The 16108-nt window shown below is 45.5% G+C and overlaps 1 protein-coding gene across 2 annotated transcripts in view; it reads right to left on the bottom strand.

Moving 5' to 3' along the window:
* The window catches only part of plxna4 (plexin A4), a 341055-nt gene that overhangs the window by 154248 nt on the left and 170699 nt on the right, over nucleotides 1-16108 (bottom strand). For both annotated transcript variants that reach the window (XR_014599104.1, XM_084038253.1), the window contains exons 22-27: nucleotides 13626-13894; nucleotides 8940-9006; nucleotides 8057-8203; nucleotides 6976-7135; nucleotides 3357-3460; nucleotides 554-653 (exon numbers count right to left, since the gene is read on the bottom strand). Coding sequence is in view for 1 of the 2 variants with exons in the window: in XM_084038253.1 (XP_083894379.1) it covers nucleotides 554-653; nucleotides 3357-3460; nucleotides 6976-7135; nucleotides 8057-8203; nucleotides 8940-9006; nucleotides 13626-13894 (847 nt within the window). In the remaining variant the exon portion in view is untranslated. The remainder of the gene's footprint in view (nucleotides 1-553; nucleotides 654-3356; nucleotides 3461-6975; nucleotides 7136-8056; nucleotides 8204-8939; nucleotides 9007-13625; nucleotides 13895-16108) is intronic.

Below are 16108 nucleotides of genomic sequence, written 5' to 3'. Positions count from 1 at the left end.
TCGTCACTCACCTCGTCCTATCTGCTCTAATTTGGAGCCGGAGAACAGAAGTGAGGCCGTATGGAGATGAGGCGATGCTAATAACGTGGCACCACATTTGATGTGTCTGAAGTGTTTGTGGCCCGGTGATGCCGGCCCTTTGATCAGCGACTAACTCGATGGTTTCTCAGGTTCAAGGAGACGCGGAGCAGACGGACAGGCGGCAAAAAAAAACAAAAAACACTGGCACACGGAGGGATGAGAGGACACACTTTGGAGTCTCAAGAGGACGGAACAAGAGATGAAAAGTCTATTTGGTCTCTTGTTATGTTTAAGAAATCCTTTCAACTACTCTGAAATTGTGTCTTGTCTTTCGAGGTGCGTCGGTGTTGGAGCCACGGACCTTTGTCACCACATGGGTCCTCTCAGAGAGCATCGCCTGCTGCTGGATCAGTCCATTCCTCTTATAATATATATTTTATTCACATAATTGATATGATTTAATTAAATCAATGTATTTTTTCTACCCAGTGTGCCTGGTCTCAGGTCTGTCCGAAGACACAGGTAATCTTACCATATTTACTGGCAGAGGTCCGAGACACGGTGGAGTTGTTGACTGAATTGTAGGCTGTGACTTGCTTGGGAACCAAGGCCATCACTGCATTATCAGGAACCTGAAAAACACACATGTATTATGCAAATTAGTCTTCAAAACAAAAGCCATTCGTTTTTTGTTTTTTTTTCATTTGTGCAGATTTCTAACACAACCAATCAGAAAACCTATAGATCATTGTGTGGGTGTCATTTTCTATACTTCCCTCCATCTATTCTGGTTTCATACGGATAAACAGAATATGTTATTACCCTGATGGGCTCTATTCAGCCCACACATACATATGACAACAGAAGGGGAGGGGGGGGCTCATACAGGCTGGTGTGAGAGGGGATATCCCACAGTCTCTATTCAATCACACCTTTCCTCTGGGGTTGGGGGAATGTGTGTGTGTGTGTGTGTGTGTGTGTGTGTGTGTGTGTGTGTGTGTGTGTGTGTCGGTTTTGGTCTATGTGTAAATAAGTGTGTTTAAATGATTGCATGAGTCAATTGAGCGCTCTCCTCCCTCGCCAGTCAGCCAAACAGGTTTCAATTAACACAACTGGGATGCACTCTGTCCCAGCCCTGCACACACGCACGCACGCACACACACACACACACACACACACACACACACACACACACACACACACACACACACACACACACACACACACACACACACACACACACACACACACACACACACTAAAACCCTATTCTGCATAATCTGGCTACCCGTGCTGCAGGGTAAGGTTAATTGAAGTGATCTCTATCATAGTGTGGGTGGATGGGACAGGGAATAAGGTCCAGGGGCCTTTTGTGTGTGTGTGTGTGTGTGTGTGTGTGTGTACACGAGCCAGGGCTTTATTAAGATCGTATCATTATGTCACCCAGTCACTCAATCTGCTCCTTATGCATAATATGTTTATATTATTGTAAGCAGGAGGCCCACAGGGCAGATCTTGTTATTCCTTTGTAGGCAGCTCCCAACTTCACCCTGAAGCATGCCCCCGCGATCACCGCTGCTCTTATATGATGAATGGATACACAAACGAGCAAAGCACAATGGGGCCATAATGAAAAGGAGGAGCAGCATTTGGGAAAATGACATTTGGAGGAGAGGATTAAGACAGAAAGCAGAGCACGGTTTCCTGAAAGAGAGCAGGAGGAGAGAAAAGTCTCTCGTTTTGGGACAGAAAGATCTGATAAGGTAAATGTCAGATGTTTGCTTTGAGCCACTTTGTGATGCTTTCCTGAGAAAAGGAATAAAAAAAGTTTATGACGCAAACTGTCACATTGTAAGTGAAGGCAGAGTGAGTGGGGCGAGCTAGGCTAATGGCAGATTAGAACCAGATCAGTTTGAGAGCACATGATTCTATTGAGTGTGTCTGGTTGGTCATATTGGCCGACAATAAGACAAACAATATGTAGATAACATGTCTGGGAGGCATCCTGAGACCAAATACAGCAGGACATCCGGGTCGGCGGAAGTGGCATCAATCAATAGAGAGCAATTGATTTGATTAGGAAAGGATATTAAACAAGAAAATTATTTTTGGATTGAACTTTTCAATGTGATTAGAATATAAAAACAGCAGAAATGCAAAAAAGTATGGATTTGCAGACGCCCTTGACTGAAGCCTGAATGTGTTTGTGGCGTCCCCTCCCTCCCTTGCTCTTTGCGTAGCCTCCTGACAAATTTGAGTGGATGGGAGTGCTTCCTTTTTTTTTTTCTTTTTTGGTTTGTCAAGGATAAGGCGCCCTTATTCCCCGGCCTGAAAAAATGAATTAACTTCTGTCTTCATTATCTTATCTCAGATTCAAATCAGCTCCCTAATCCATTCCACCCGCGCCTCTCGTACTCCACGCCTGTTGACACTTGCTGATGCTGACATTTAATTTAGGCACTCGGAGGGGACGGCGGCTGCTTGCTTAGCCGCTCAAATTATGAACACCGTGTTGAGAAAGCAGGCCGGTCTCCCTCTGGTTTCTGTTCGCGAGGCACAAAACACCCGCAGATACGTTGTCTGTCCGACACTTTGCTGAAAAGCACTGGCGTGTTTAATGAGTGGATGTCTTAAGTGTGAATATGCCTCACCTCGTGCTATGAACTGTGTATTCTGTGACCACTGATGTGTGGATTTCATACGTGAAATCTATGCCGACTCTAATCCATCTCAGAAAGGAGATGACACTTGGCCGGCATTAGATTTTTATCTGGAGCCCTTTCCACACACACACAAGGGATTACTTCCAAGTGTCACTGGTGTTGGTCACTTTATGTGTGTGTGTGTGTGTGGGAGAGGAGTGTCCCTGTCAGCTGTGGACTTGCACATTAAATGACTGGAAAAGTGCTTTGACTGGATCGCCCATTAGATACTTGTGGAGCTTAGAGCAGATCATCAAGTCGTACAGCTTCAGAGGAAAAGATGGAGAATATAGATGGAGGGATGTTGAATGGCAAAAACAAAATGAGGCTTTTAGCTTTGAATAACAGGCCTTTGTGCTTGGTATGATATTTTTTCTGAATGTGTTGCAGATGCATTTCTGTATTGTGTTTGTGTACGTTGGCTGTGAAAATCGGTTGAAAACAACGTATTTAAAAGAGAAGAATTGAATGCCCAAATAAAAGATGTAATCTCTCCAATATAAGTCTCTGCAGACAGCAATCTTTTTTTTTCTTCTTTCACTCCTTTGAGATCTTTACAAACCCTTTGCATTTTTGAAAACTTCAGTCATTTAGTAATCAAGTTTCAAAGAGAGTTGTTGTGGACAGACATACCTGGTAATGGAACAGCATGTTCAGTCTCTTCCAGTCGCCTTCGATCTTCGTGGTGACGTCTTCATCCTGCAGGATCATGCGCTGTCCTCGACCCTGACGCCATTCTGCAAATGCAAGGAAAAGACCAAGATATCTTCAGCTTAATTCACACAACACTACTGCTTTGAAAATAATTACTTTTATTTCCTTCGCAAAAGATAAGATATTCCAAATTCAGTTTGGTGTGGTGATAAGCCTTCGGTACAAGAAACTAAATTAGGTTGTGTAACCGCGAGTAAGAACAAGTCTCAACTGCAGGCACCTTTATCTCTTACCTAATTCTATCATTATTCTATACTGGCTAGATGTGTAACAATGGAATTCTCCACCGGGATTTCAAAAGGTTAATTCTAACTTTATTTGTTCTTGTCAGATGAAAACATGAACTTCATCAACAACATTAAGCATTATTTTATAATCAGTGTTCTACTGTAGTTCTCACTATCTCCATCCTCATCTTCTGAGGCTTTTCTCGCTTTCTTCAGAACAGTTCTCTCACATTGTCATGAAATGCCCAAATGGAATCAAAAAGAAGTGAAAAACTTAGGAGTAGGAATAGTCTAGAAAGGCAAACCGATGTCGAACCAAAAGAGAAACGGCACATGTGAGAGACGGCAACAACAGGCGAGTTAAATTAATCACCCACTTTACTCTTTTTTAGAATCAAGCTCTCCCTCCTCAAATCCGTTCCATCTCTGTTGCCGGTGCGATCGATGGGTATGATTACAGCTGCATGCCCAGGGCTTGTGCACTTCTTTTCCCCATCTGCAGCACCGGCCCTGACTCTCTGCTCTCCGAAGGCGCTGCTGCTCCCTGCTCTCCCCTTCTCAAAGCCACATCCAGTGCTCTAAGCCCCCCCCCCCCGCCTGGCTGCTCTTATTGTTACTGCTGGGAGCTTCGGCAGAAGACTCATATTCTCGGAAACAGCATACGGAGAGCTAGAAAGCTGCGAACACGAAGCCGACAGACGGAAGATGACCTAATTTCCACAGTTTTCCCGACAAGTGACTTACAGTGCACGTGGCATTGTCTTCCGTTTATACAACAGGGTGACATTTACATGACCTTACAACCGAATTACATTAACGTTACATAGACACTGGGCTTCGTCACATCTGCGCCACCTCGGCACAAAACAAAAGCCTCGATAGAAACATCTGACAATACGCCAGCGGCATTATCATAAGTGAAAAAGGAAAGCCATCTCCAAAACAAATAAGCGGATGAGTCCTCTATTCTCTTGCAGATACCATGGGCTTTATGAATACGTTATTGTGTCCACGCTCCTCGCTGCGCTTCCCACTCCGCGGCCGCCACTGTCATCTCCTATTCTGATCACAAACAAGCAAAACAAAGCGGCAATCACTGCCGTGCATGATGAGGCCTGTCTTTGGAGGATTGGCTGGAATTGTGTTAGCTGAGGAGAAGAAAAAAAAAAAAAATAGAAATGTGAAGGAAATCAAGATTCTCCTGTTGTTTCGTCTATACAGTACATTTTTCTCATAAAGATGCAAATGAGAGCGCGTCTCCAGTCGAGGCTCAGTAAACACATGAAGAAAAGAGAAAGGAATAAATAAATAAAAGAAAAAAACTTGCTGTGAAACCAGAGCAAACTGAGATTACTCCAATTCCCAAATCTGGTGGTCGGCGCTCAGTGGGAAGAGGAAAGTGTGTGTGTGTGTGTGTGTGTCCATATCTTGTATTTTAGACTCACACTCAGCCAAAGAGATAAGGGCATTGGGGAGTGTATGGAAGCTGATGGGGAAGAGAAAGGCTGAAGGTGACTGTTGTACTCCACAGAGATGCATGACACATTTGCTACTTGTAACACGCACATAATGACACACACACACACACACACACACACACACACACACAGAGCCTAGCTTCTTTGTTCTCAGGCCGCATCTTCGCTAAAGGATTGCAGCAGAAGGGGAATAAAAAACAATGTCAGGGATAACAACACTCCTGGTCAATCCGTCTCAGGGCAGCGCTGCCACAACACAGTCAGCCTGTGTGTGCATTTGTGTGTGTCGACACGAGCCAATGATAGAACCTGCATAGTACACATATAATAAAGTGCCTCTCTTCAAGTCCAAAACATGTCAAATCGAATGGAAGACCTTTTTTTTTTCCCCACTGAAGCCTTATTAATACAAATGGAGAGACCAGGAAATGCTAATTACAGCAGCATGACTTGCAAATTAAAAGAAAAGCTGCAGGCGTGAAAAGATATGTCAATCACGTCTGTTTATGGACTCACGACTAGGAGAGATCTTTCTTCTAATCTGTGCAGCACGTTGGATAAATACTGTATGCACATGCTCTCTTGTAAGATTGACTTTACTCATCCTGTCCCTCTTAATCATACTCACCATCACACGCGTAGCACCCGGCCAGATAACGGACTATTTCTAATTCCCATTCCTAATAAAACAATACAAGAACAACACATCCTGCCCAAAGGGGGGGAACATAAAACAATTTCATCCAGGAGTGTCGTCAAAAGGCTAAACCAATCTATTCACTTAGCGCTCACGCGGGCAGATTCCCTACGGTAGGACTCTCAGCCCACCTCAGAGGCGGCGTTGGTTATAAATATGCTATTACAACCACACGGGAGGGGGCCGAGGAAAACCCATCCGGCAGTATTAAACCATAAAAAGCACCGTGCATGCAGAGACAGCCCCCAGATATCAGCAGACAAACGATGGCGGATAACATTGTGGCGCTCACGAGCATGCATATCTGTGTGCATGTACTGTACGCAGACACACACACACACACAACGTGCACCAAACCCCCTCATCAGTAGCTGTCTTGTAGAAAAGGTATATCACTGCACCCTAAGAGGGTGGGTGAGGGAGAGGCCCCTGAAAGCAATTTGCAAATATAGTAGACTCTAGTTGCTATTGAGATACCCGAGAAATACAGGTTGCAGAACGCCTGGAATATAACCGCACACCGCAGCTAAACAGCAACAAAGCCCTGTATCCGTATGATCAGGTCCCACCTATACAAGCTCACCTCCCCGGAAAGGAAGAAAGGACACTGGGAAAATTATTTTGTAGGCAAGAGATCACTGAGTCTCGATTGATTAGCTGATCAATCATCTGACTCAGAGGCTCGTCGACAAGACAGTGGATCGATGGGAAGTTTGGGGAGGGGAGAGACCGATCTCAGACATCTGAGCCAGGATGTCAAGTCTCCCGAGGTGGAAAAGAAAAGCTACTTCACTATATTTAAGAAGACTGGAACTATTTAAGAGGGGCTGGGCGGGGGTTGGATGGGGAGCCTTTGTACAAAAATCAATGGGTGTCTAAGTTCAGCTTGCTTTTTTCTAAACTCTGCATGGTTAGTAATGTTTTGACAAGCTGTACGGTAACTAGAGGGAATCGCTGGAGCGAGACTGCAATCATGAAAGCTAGAATCATAAATATCCCATTATCAATACGCCAGTACATAAAGAAAGGGCAGGATTCTTCAACAGCCAGTTACGCCGGGACTAGATGGAAGGATTGTCATGGTAACGTCTGCCATAAGACGTGTATTTACATCCAACAGGACAAGGTTTTCCTACCCAGATCCATGTCGGAGGCTTTTAGGCGGTGGGAGTGCGGAACGTTCTTGTAGATGGCGTCCAGGATCTTCTCCTTCACCTGGCTGATGGTGTCACAGTTCAGCACCTTCACCTGGATCTCTGGGCTTTTCTCATTCTCTGGATGGATGCAGTTCACCACCTGCAGCGGAAATACACAGATATATACGTTCTGGGTATCTACAGGTAGGAGTCTTGCAACATTTCTGACTGCAGCAACCTGGGAAGATAAAAAAGCATCCGTCCAGGATGACTTGCGGTGTATCTAATGCGTGTTTAATCGTATTTAGAGAAGTGTATTCTGTGTTAATATTGCTGATTGCACAGTCGACGGGTACTCAATGGAATCGGAATGATGTCGTGCTCGCCAAAGGGTCTGCGAGAGAACTGCGCGGAAAACTGAAAAGATCATTCACCGGCGGGAAACGTCGTTTTCCTCAGAGCTCGAACAGAGACGGCAATGTTCTACTTCAATTAATGAGCAGTAAAGCAGCTAATTATAATATTATTAGCATATTCATCAGCGCTTTTCTCCAGTTGTTGGTGGAAATGATCCGAATTACGAGATGAGCGCAAATACACATAAAAGAGGGGGGGGGGGGGGCAAGGTGTTTGTTGTTATCTGAGAGTGCCGTTTCCACACACAAGACTACATTCGATCTGAAGCAAATTCTGAGCATTTTGTCCCCCATCACAGTTATGATAATATAAGTATGATAATCTGTGCAAACAGAAGATTGAATAGTGTCTGAGTTTAGCTCAAACAAGACAGTCAGACTTGGGGAATAGACGGTTCCAGAAGGAGAGGAGAGGATCCTTTTATTCCTCCCTCCTCGCCCCGAAGCCCTCGCTCTTTTCACTGACAGCCCCGGTCTCGACAGAAAGTCAGGTCGCCACTCCCATGCCCCCTGCTTGTCAAGCGTGACAACGACAACTTTATGTTCTGTTGCGCGTCTCATGACCGGCAACCCATAACCACCCTCTTTCTCTGCCTTTGTCCCCGAAAGCATATTAAGTGTCTCCCCTGTGAGCCCTTGGAGCCCCGGGCCTGTGAACCCCTTACCAGCGTCTTGTAGTCAATCTGTTGTCTGATGAGCTTGTCCTCGCTGAGCGAGTAGCGTGCCTCTCCTGTTATGGAGTCGATGGGACCTTTCTCCATCTGCTGCTTGATGGCACAGAAGAGGGAGAAGAGAGGTTCGCCTGCACACTCCTGCGAAGAGAGCAGAACAGAGAAATAGTTTTCGTTTAATTATTGTTGTAGCTGCTTTTTGTGATGTTTTACAGGCTGCCTCTCCTCCACGGTTGCAAACATCAAAATTCTAAATCCTACCACCTATCAATATATAAACCTAGCGGAAATAAAGCCAGAGTTTGTGGAAGATTTAATGGATAAACAGTGAAAAATGCCATAAAAGTCAGACTCTTGAAGCACCCCCGTCATCCCTCCTGAAAACAGTTGTTTATCAAATGGAGGAGATTGGCCATTTATCATTGTGTTTTTATTCTCCTCCCAGCTGCAGCAGAGGATGGGTGAAGAGATGGAGGAGACAAGCAGGATGATGGTGACACTTTTTTTGACTCGAGGCTGCAGAGGAGTGTTGAATTTAGCTGTTAGGTTCTCCTCCTTTGGTTCCATTGTGGACCTCGACATGACAGGAAGTAAAAAAACTAACAGAAGCAAAATATACTTTTGAATACGATGCAAACAATACATCTTCATATACATAAATAGTCTTTGTGTATGTTTTTACAGGGATCCAGGGATTTTTTACAGCCCCTAAAATATATGGAGAACTAATGGATGTCCATTACTTGCTATTGTATTCACAATTCACACATTTGAGAGGAGAAAAAATACAATTATTAGAATACAATTAGCTCTCAGAAGCCAGCAGTGAGGTGACAGTGATGTCATCAAATTGTTGTGGGGTTAGAAAAGTTATTACCTTCAGAAACTTGTAGAGGAGGAACGTAAACCAGTTGGTCAGCATTTTCTCTGCAACAGACTCGGTCCTGCAAACACATCGACACAAAGCACATAATGAACATATGATCCCCCCCCTGCGCTCTTATTACCATCATAAATATTCAACAAAGTCATCAAATATTCGGCTAAAAAATGATGACCGCTGCTAATGAATAGGCTTTCGTTACACAAATATAATTGCAAAAGACAAGGATTGAGAGCGCCGCGGCAAATACGATGGCCTTTCAGAAAATCCTGCGGCTGGCTTTTATGCTCAGGCACGCCAAGGGCAGCTCGTCTACGGTGGCGGGGATTTTAATATGAGGCAAAGCAATTAAAAGCCTTTATTTGATCCCGGTGGATTGATGTCGTTAGGGGCTGGATCGGCTCTGTAATAACACTGGCCTCATTATCAAGAGCTCCCTAGCCTATTCACTGGACGAACACTCGATCCGTGCACAATAGAAAGTGAATGAATACATCTCCCTCTCTTTCCCCGCCTGGCATCCATGCTCCACTGGTGTGGCAAAAATGGTGTGTGTCTGCATCTGTGTGTGTGTGTGTTGACCTGGGCCAACAGTGTGATTGATCCCGTGTGAATGACTAATCTGCATACATAATAACAACAGTGGCGGTGGCGGCGACGGGGAGAAAGAGGAGAGGCGAGGATCGGATATCCTTTGACAGGAGCCTTCTTGACCAGCAGCAGGGGTGTGTGGGTAATCTGTCAGAACACCTCAAACACACACACACACACGCCCCGCCCTCTCCTTTCAATGAGCAACTACCATGGGCATCAATATTGCAGGATTAGCGGCCATTGTGTCCATGTGTGTAGGTTTTGTGCCGTGTTTCAGCTGCCACCTGCAGCCCTCCCACCTTCCACCATTCAGACAGCTCTCTTTAAGGGGCTCCACACTGAGCCAGTGGGGGGATATAATGTCCGCTGTGCCAGTGGGCTGTCCTGGCAACCCCCGCCAGCACTGGCACCACACCTGGGGGGGATTAACTTCCTGCCTCTCACTGTGCCCACACTTTTATGCCGCCACCCCTCCCGCCCGTCCTCCGTCCACAGATCCAAGGGTCAACAAGGTCACTTTTCATCTTTTCTTTCATGTGTCCTTGCTGTCTTCCTCCCTCCCTCTGGCTTCCCCACTCTGGTTCCTGTAATCATACACACTTCCAAAATCCTCTCCATTTCCACAAATGTAGCCCATCTATCAAAGGGATGAAAGGAGCGTGGAGAAAGGAGGAGGTGCACGGGGAAGGAGGGAGGGAGGGAGCGGTGGAGGAGGAAAATGAGGAAAAAGAATGAGAAGAAATGGCTCGGCTTCCCTTTTATTCTTTTTAAACTCCCCCTTTCTTAACTCACTTCCAATAGATATTGTGTTTTTTGTGTGCCTTTGTAAGTGGACAAGTGTGCAGCTTTTTTAAGGCGAGAGCGTGCAAAAAGCACAAATTAATCCCACTGCGTATGTATTCAGGAATTACCATGTGTGCCGACTACTGTGTGTGTGTGTGTGTGTGCCTGGCAGCGGGTGCCAGCCCTGCTGTAATAAGAAGTTTTGGAACGGTCCCACCAGTTTGCTTATGCTCATTCTCCATCATAGCACAGAGGACGGGGGGAACAAGGATAGAAATGGCAGTGTGACGGAGCCGCCTTAAGATCCAACGTGAGCATTTGGCATTACAAGTTTCACAACACTGTTCCCCGAAGCTCTTCTTCAGCCGCCACTCAAAACACAGCGCAACCTATGCTTTGGGTTAACGCAGTGAAATGTGCCTCGGCGTTGTTGGCACGGTCGGGCTTGCCTATTTGGCAGCCGGTCAGAGGGGCAGCGGGCTTTGAGAGTGATCTAGTGCAGAGGGGACCTGGCGGTGCTTAGTTCCCCCTGATTACCAAGGTAGGCTTGATGAGAATCCGTGCTTTATCACACATTTAACATTTCGGTTGGCAACAGCTGCCAATAGCGTGTATTTGTGTATCTGTATGAACATCCCGATGGTAATTGTGGGCACGGAAACAGTAACACTGCTCTCCCACCCATCTAATTGGCATCCGTCCTTTCCTGATATTTACAATGCCATTACTTGCAGATACACTTTTAAGAAGCTGGAACCAAGCATAAAAACAAAAGATTAAAAGAAAAAGGTTAATCGGCTTTTTTTGGTGTTTTTTTTTATAAAAAAAGGAGCCGTGGCTTCTTTGTTAACAGAACATGTAACTGGTTTCAGTCACATGTCACGCCTGCACAGCTTGAGATCAGAAATCATTTCCATTTCCCCGCTCTCCCTCGCAGTGAGGAAGATTGGTCTTCATATCTGTCCGTCTCACAGAGACGGCTAGCTGCGGACGCCGCCTTGTTGATGCATAAACGCAGACATTTATTCTGTCCGTTGCTCGGATGTAAACACAACACAATTTCAACAGAGGTATCCTCATAGATGCTCTTTAAGTGACGAGTGTTGCTGCATCGGAGCCAAAGCAGGGTTGTGATCAATGCAGGAACATATTGGGCGTTCAGCTTTTCACCAATACTGCTCAAAACCACTATTTTGACACTTCAGCTGCTGCCAAACTAAACTTAAGGCAGTGGAAAGGCTGTTTAACGCTGCATGACGGGTAGAGGGATGGTGGCGGGTGGGGGGGTGGAGGAATCAAGGAGTTACAGGAGGAGAATGCGGCAAGGAATGCGACAGATGGTTGTGGAAGGCTCTCGTTAGTTAGCTTGCCTGGTGGTTGTACTTCAGCACAGGTTGAGATGGGACAGATGGAAGGATGTGTGTTTGTGTGCAGGGAGACGGGGAGAGACACACACACACACGTACGCACACAGATTTCTTGGAAGAGGAGGCGGCGGGTAGCCGTGCTCAGAAGCTGTGCCACAGACACCCTGCTCACGCACTTTAAGCATTGATTTAGCAATCAAGAAAAAAACAGGGGAGGGAGAGGAGGGGCGGGGAGAGCTGGGAATATAGATTGAGAGAGCAAGTATACGAGAAGAAGAAGGGACGATAAAGATAGTGACGGTGTGACACGAGCGGCATGGGCGTCGGAACCAAACAGAGGAGGGAGCAGCGGAGAGCGAGGGAGAATAACGCTCAAAAACGAGCAAACGTGGCTGAAAGAAAGAGAAGAAAGAGGTGCTATCTTTCCAGGCAAGATTAAGCTTCATCTTCACAGCCTCATGCCTTGTGTATCTGGGCTATTTTCAGCCGCTATCCAAGGACACGCCAGTCAGCCCACACTATAGGGTGGCGTCGCTTGCTCACACCGCCTCATCACATCTGAAATGCATGCTGGGATGTTGAACAGGCGCATCCACGGAGCAAGAGTGACACGAAGACGGGGTTGATCAGTGGCCGTCGCCGTCGCGTGGATGTGCGGTGGAAGTTGTTAACACGCGATCGAAGACGTTGCATTTTGGGTAAACCACAAACAAGGCGCCGGTGATCAAAGAGCCGATCTCACGACTTGCATTCACGCCTCAGCAGTCAGCCTTCCTTACTCGGTGACGCGGCTTTAAGTGTCTCCATTGTCCTTGACTACCTCCGCCTGTCTCTGGCGTGCCTCTCGCGTTGTATCTCCTGCCAGCATCAGCGGTTACTCCATTGTTTAGTGGCTGCACCATGCTCGGTGAGCTCTGGCTGCAATTAATCACGCCTGCTGCCCAGACAGCATTAATCTCTCTCTCTCTCTGCATCGCCAAGTAGCGTCTAAACAGGCTTTCATTAGATGAATATGCCCACTGTCTCGTGGACGGTGTGTGAGGACGGCATTCATTCCAGCCCTCTGTGCGTAATATAATGCTTGTAGTGTTTGTGCGTGTATTTACTGGCAGAGATGAGTTTTTAGCCAGAGGGGAAATCAGAATATTAATTCAAACGAGACGGACAAATTAATTTGTGTCATGCCTGTCAAATCCTCTGGGGGGGTGTCAGGACTTGCTCGACGACCCCCGAAGCAATGCAGCGTACAGTACAACGCCGTGTGTACATACAGCACGTATAGACACGTCATCACACAAATACACAACAGCTGCGAGGAAGTCGGTTTCCTCAAGTCACCATAATCATCACATTTACCGAGCACTACGGGCAGGAAGCGTAATCACATACAGCGCCGCGTTGGAGTGCGAGCCATTAAAGCCGACTACAAATCCGAGGGAGGATTGTGATTGTGCCAGAGTGCGAGCTTTCACAGTTCTCCCCGTTTTTCATGAATTTTTCTTTTCTTGTTTTTTTTTTTCCTCTTGAGCTATTTGAAATTGGATTCACTGCTAATTAATCGTAATTATTTTTGCTAATGATGTGTATGGCGACGCTCTCTGGTGTCTCTGAGACAGAGCCAGCGATTCAAGGTCACGGGAGTTAATCCAAACATGTCACAGACACGGACAGAGCCTCAGGCAGAGGAGCGTGTCCCGCCCATAGATAGTAAAGGGTTGATATTTACCAGCGCTAACCTTTAACTCTATAGCCAACTAAGCACAATATAATCCTGAGCTTAGAGAAGGGTTTATGTGGAGCATAGGGCCGTTTATTAGTGGGGAAAAAAAGGAGATTAATTGGGTTGGACAGTTCCTTCTTTTTGTAGAATATACAGAAAAAGAAAGAACTGTCCAAGATGGGAGAATAGTTAAACTTATTTGTGTCCGGTTCTCACCTGCGGAGCAGCAGCTTGGGGTGGTTCTTGCTCTCAAGGTTGCGGTCTATGAGGTCAGACAGCAGGTGCTTCAGGACGTCGGTGGCGTACTCCAACTTGCTCTGCAGCACTGTCATGATGAGCGAGGCCACGTTGCCGCGGTCCCGCATGGAGAAGCCCCGCTGGCCCTCCAGAGTGCGGATAAAACACAGCAGGAAGACCTTGTTGTTAATCAGCTGGCCGAAGAGCTTCAGTCCCTTCTCCACTTGCTCCTGGCGGTAGCCTGGCACCTGCAAGGAAACAGAAAAAAAAGCTGTTACTTTGACTGAAAGACACATTAATACATGAAGGATGGTGGGGAGGACAGATGTGATGGCACATTTAAGGCCATGTCATATAGACCCAATAAGTCCTCAGTTGATTTGAATGCAATATTAGCTCTCTGTCTCCCTTCAAATACTCATTTTATGGAGGAAACATTGAAATTGAATATATTTAGATCAGGTTTACAGATATGCCACATTAAAATGCATGAAAATCAGTGTAGCAATAAATAAAAAGTAATAAACAAATTCAGGTTTGTCTACATAGTGCAGCTATCGGATAATAAATCTATCTTCATAAATAAGGATGGCAAGGGGAGAGAAATAGCATGGGAAATAATCTAGGGAGATGAGGAGTTTAACATTTTACAGGGGTTTGTTACGTTTAGTCTGAAGGTTGAGAATAAAGGCAGGGAAACACTAAGCCTCTTGAGGGAATGTTTATTACGCCGATGGAGCTGTGTTCCACAATAAAGCAAGTAGAAAGGGAGTGCAGTGATGTGAATTCCCCTCATCTGAGCCCAGATTGTCCCTGTATCATGTATACAAGTCACTTGCTTCCTTTCTCAATTTCTTTTCATAAATAGCACCTATTGAGATGATGTTTTTTTTTTTTTTTTTTCATCTGTCAGGAGCACTTGCGGTAAGCCAGCATCTCTTTGTACGCAATGCAGCTGTCAAGCAGCATATGTTCCGTCTTATACCTTTCCTGGAGGAACCCCTTGTAATCTGCTGGGAGCCATTGTTAAATTGCAAGTCTAATTTTATAGCGCCTGACAAGATGGGTAGAATTTTTTTTGTGCGTGCACTTCGAAGACTTAGCATTTTACCTTTTTTTCCCGTGCGTATACAATATGCATGAGCGTGGGGTTCCAGACAAACATGGTAAACGTGTCTCTTAGGATTACGGAGAGCATAAAAACGGGAACACGTCGTGACCTACGCGTCCTCTAATCTCCGTAGGGTCATTGGAATATTTGGGTTCTGGCAGGATCACAGGTGGAGCAGTTCAATGGCAACGAATGCTGAAAGGGAATCATTTCCGTAACAATCAAGAGGGCGGTGGGAAATATAATGGCAAAAAATCACAAAAAGCAGAGAGCGAAATTGGGATTCAGGTGTTAAGTGAAATTGCAGGGGAAATAAATTGTTGGGGCACGGAAGTGGTTTTTGACTGCTAAGAATAAAACTTAAAAAAGTGCCATGCCAGATTATATTGGAACATCATGTTATTCTCATTTTTTTAAAGTTATTTTTTTGGTCTTTTTGGCTTTATTGTGTTAGGATAGCATGAGTGGAAGGGGGAGAGATGGGGATGACATGTAGAAAGAGCTGCTGGTTGGCAGTGAGGACTCGGTACATGTGGTGCCAACTCTACCACTGAGCTATCGGGCCCCGTTATTCTCTTTTTGGGTTTATTCTCATGTTATTAGTGTGAATCCCATTCTATCAGTAAAACCAGACAGCCTTCCTATCACCTGTGCTATTTCTGTCTCCAACACACAGTCAAAAACTTGACTTTAAATTATCCGACACATCAATAACAATTAAGCAGCCATCAAGCGCCTAAGACAAGCCTGCTGCTTTTTTCATTAGGCTCCACTTCCACATTATACTCCTCATACAGTTCGACATTTATACCAATTAAAACATAATTAATATTGCTTATTACTGGGAAATTCTCATCAGGGATGGAGTGGCCAACCCTGAGGGCAGTGAAATGGGGGTCCATCATTCTCTTAATGGAACAAGACGACCTGCTCAATTATGGCTGTCTATCAATGTCACCACGAGGGATGAATGACTTGATTTTTTTTCCCTTTAGCTTTTCTCTCAGTGATTGATTTTTAATTTGTTTTTGAGGTGCAGAGAGAGAGAGAGAGGGGAGAAAAAAAAAAAGGGGAGCAGCGTCTCATATCGTTTGAGTTATTAATGAGAGCGCGCTCCTGATTCGAGGGCTGCCTGGTTTGTTTTTAGAAAAAAGTGTTGTTGTCAGCCGTCAAAAGGCTTTTGTTTACCAGACAGCAACACAAACAACGTCGGCGTCGATTTCACCTGCTGTGACCCACCACATTGTTAATTTGCTTGTTCATTTTGCTCTCTTTTCAAACACGGCTAATTGCATAGAGATTGTTATTCGATAAAGGCTTGAAGAACAGACACACCGACTTGTGTGATTTG

Source organism: Eutrigla gurnardus, assembly GCF_963514095.1.
Source record: "Eutrigla gurnardus genome assembly, chromosome: 21".
Taxonomy (NCBI): domain Eukaryota; kingdom Metazoa; phylum Chordata; class Actinopteri; order Perciformes; family Triglidae; genus Eutrigla; species Eutrigla gurnardus.
Note: the sequence above shows the minus strand (reverse complement) of the source record. Positions and strands in the feature narration are given on the sequence as shown.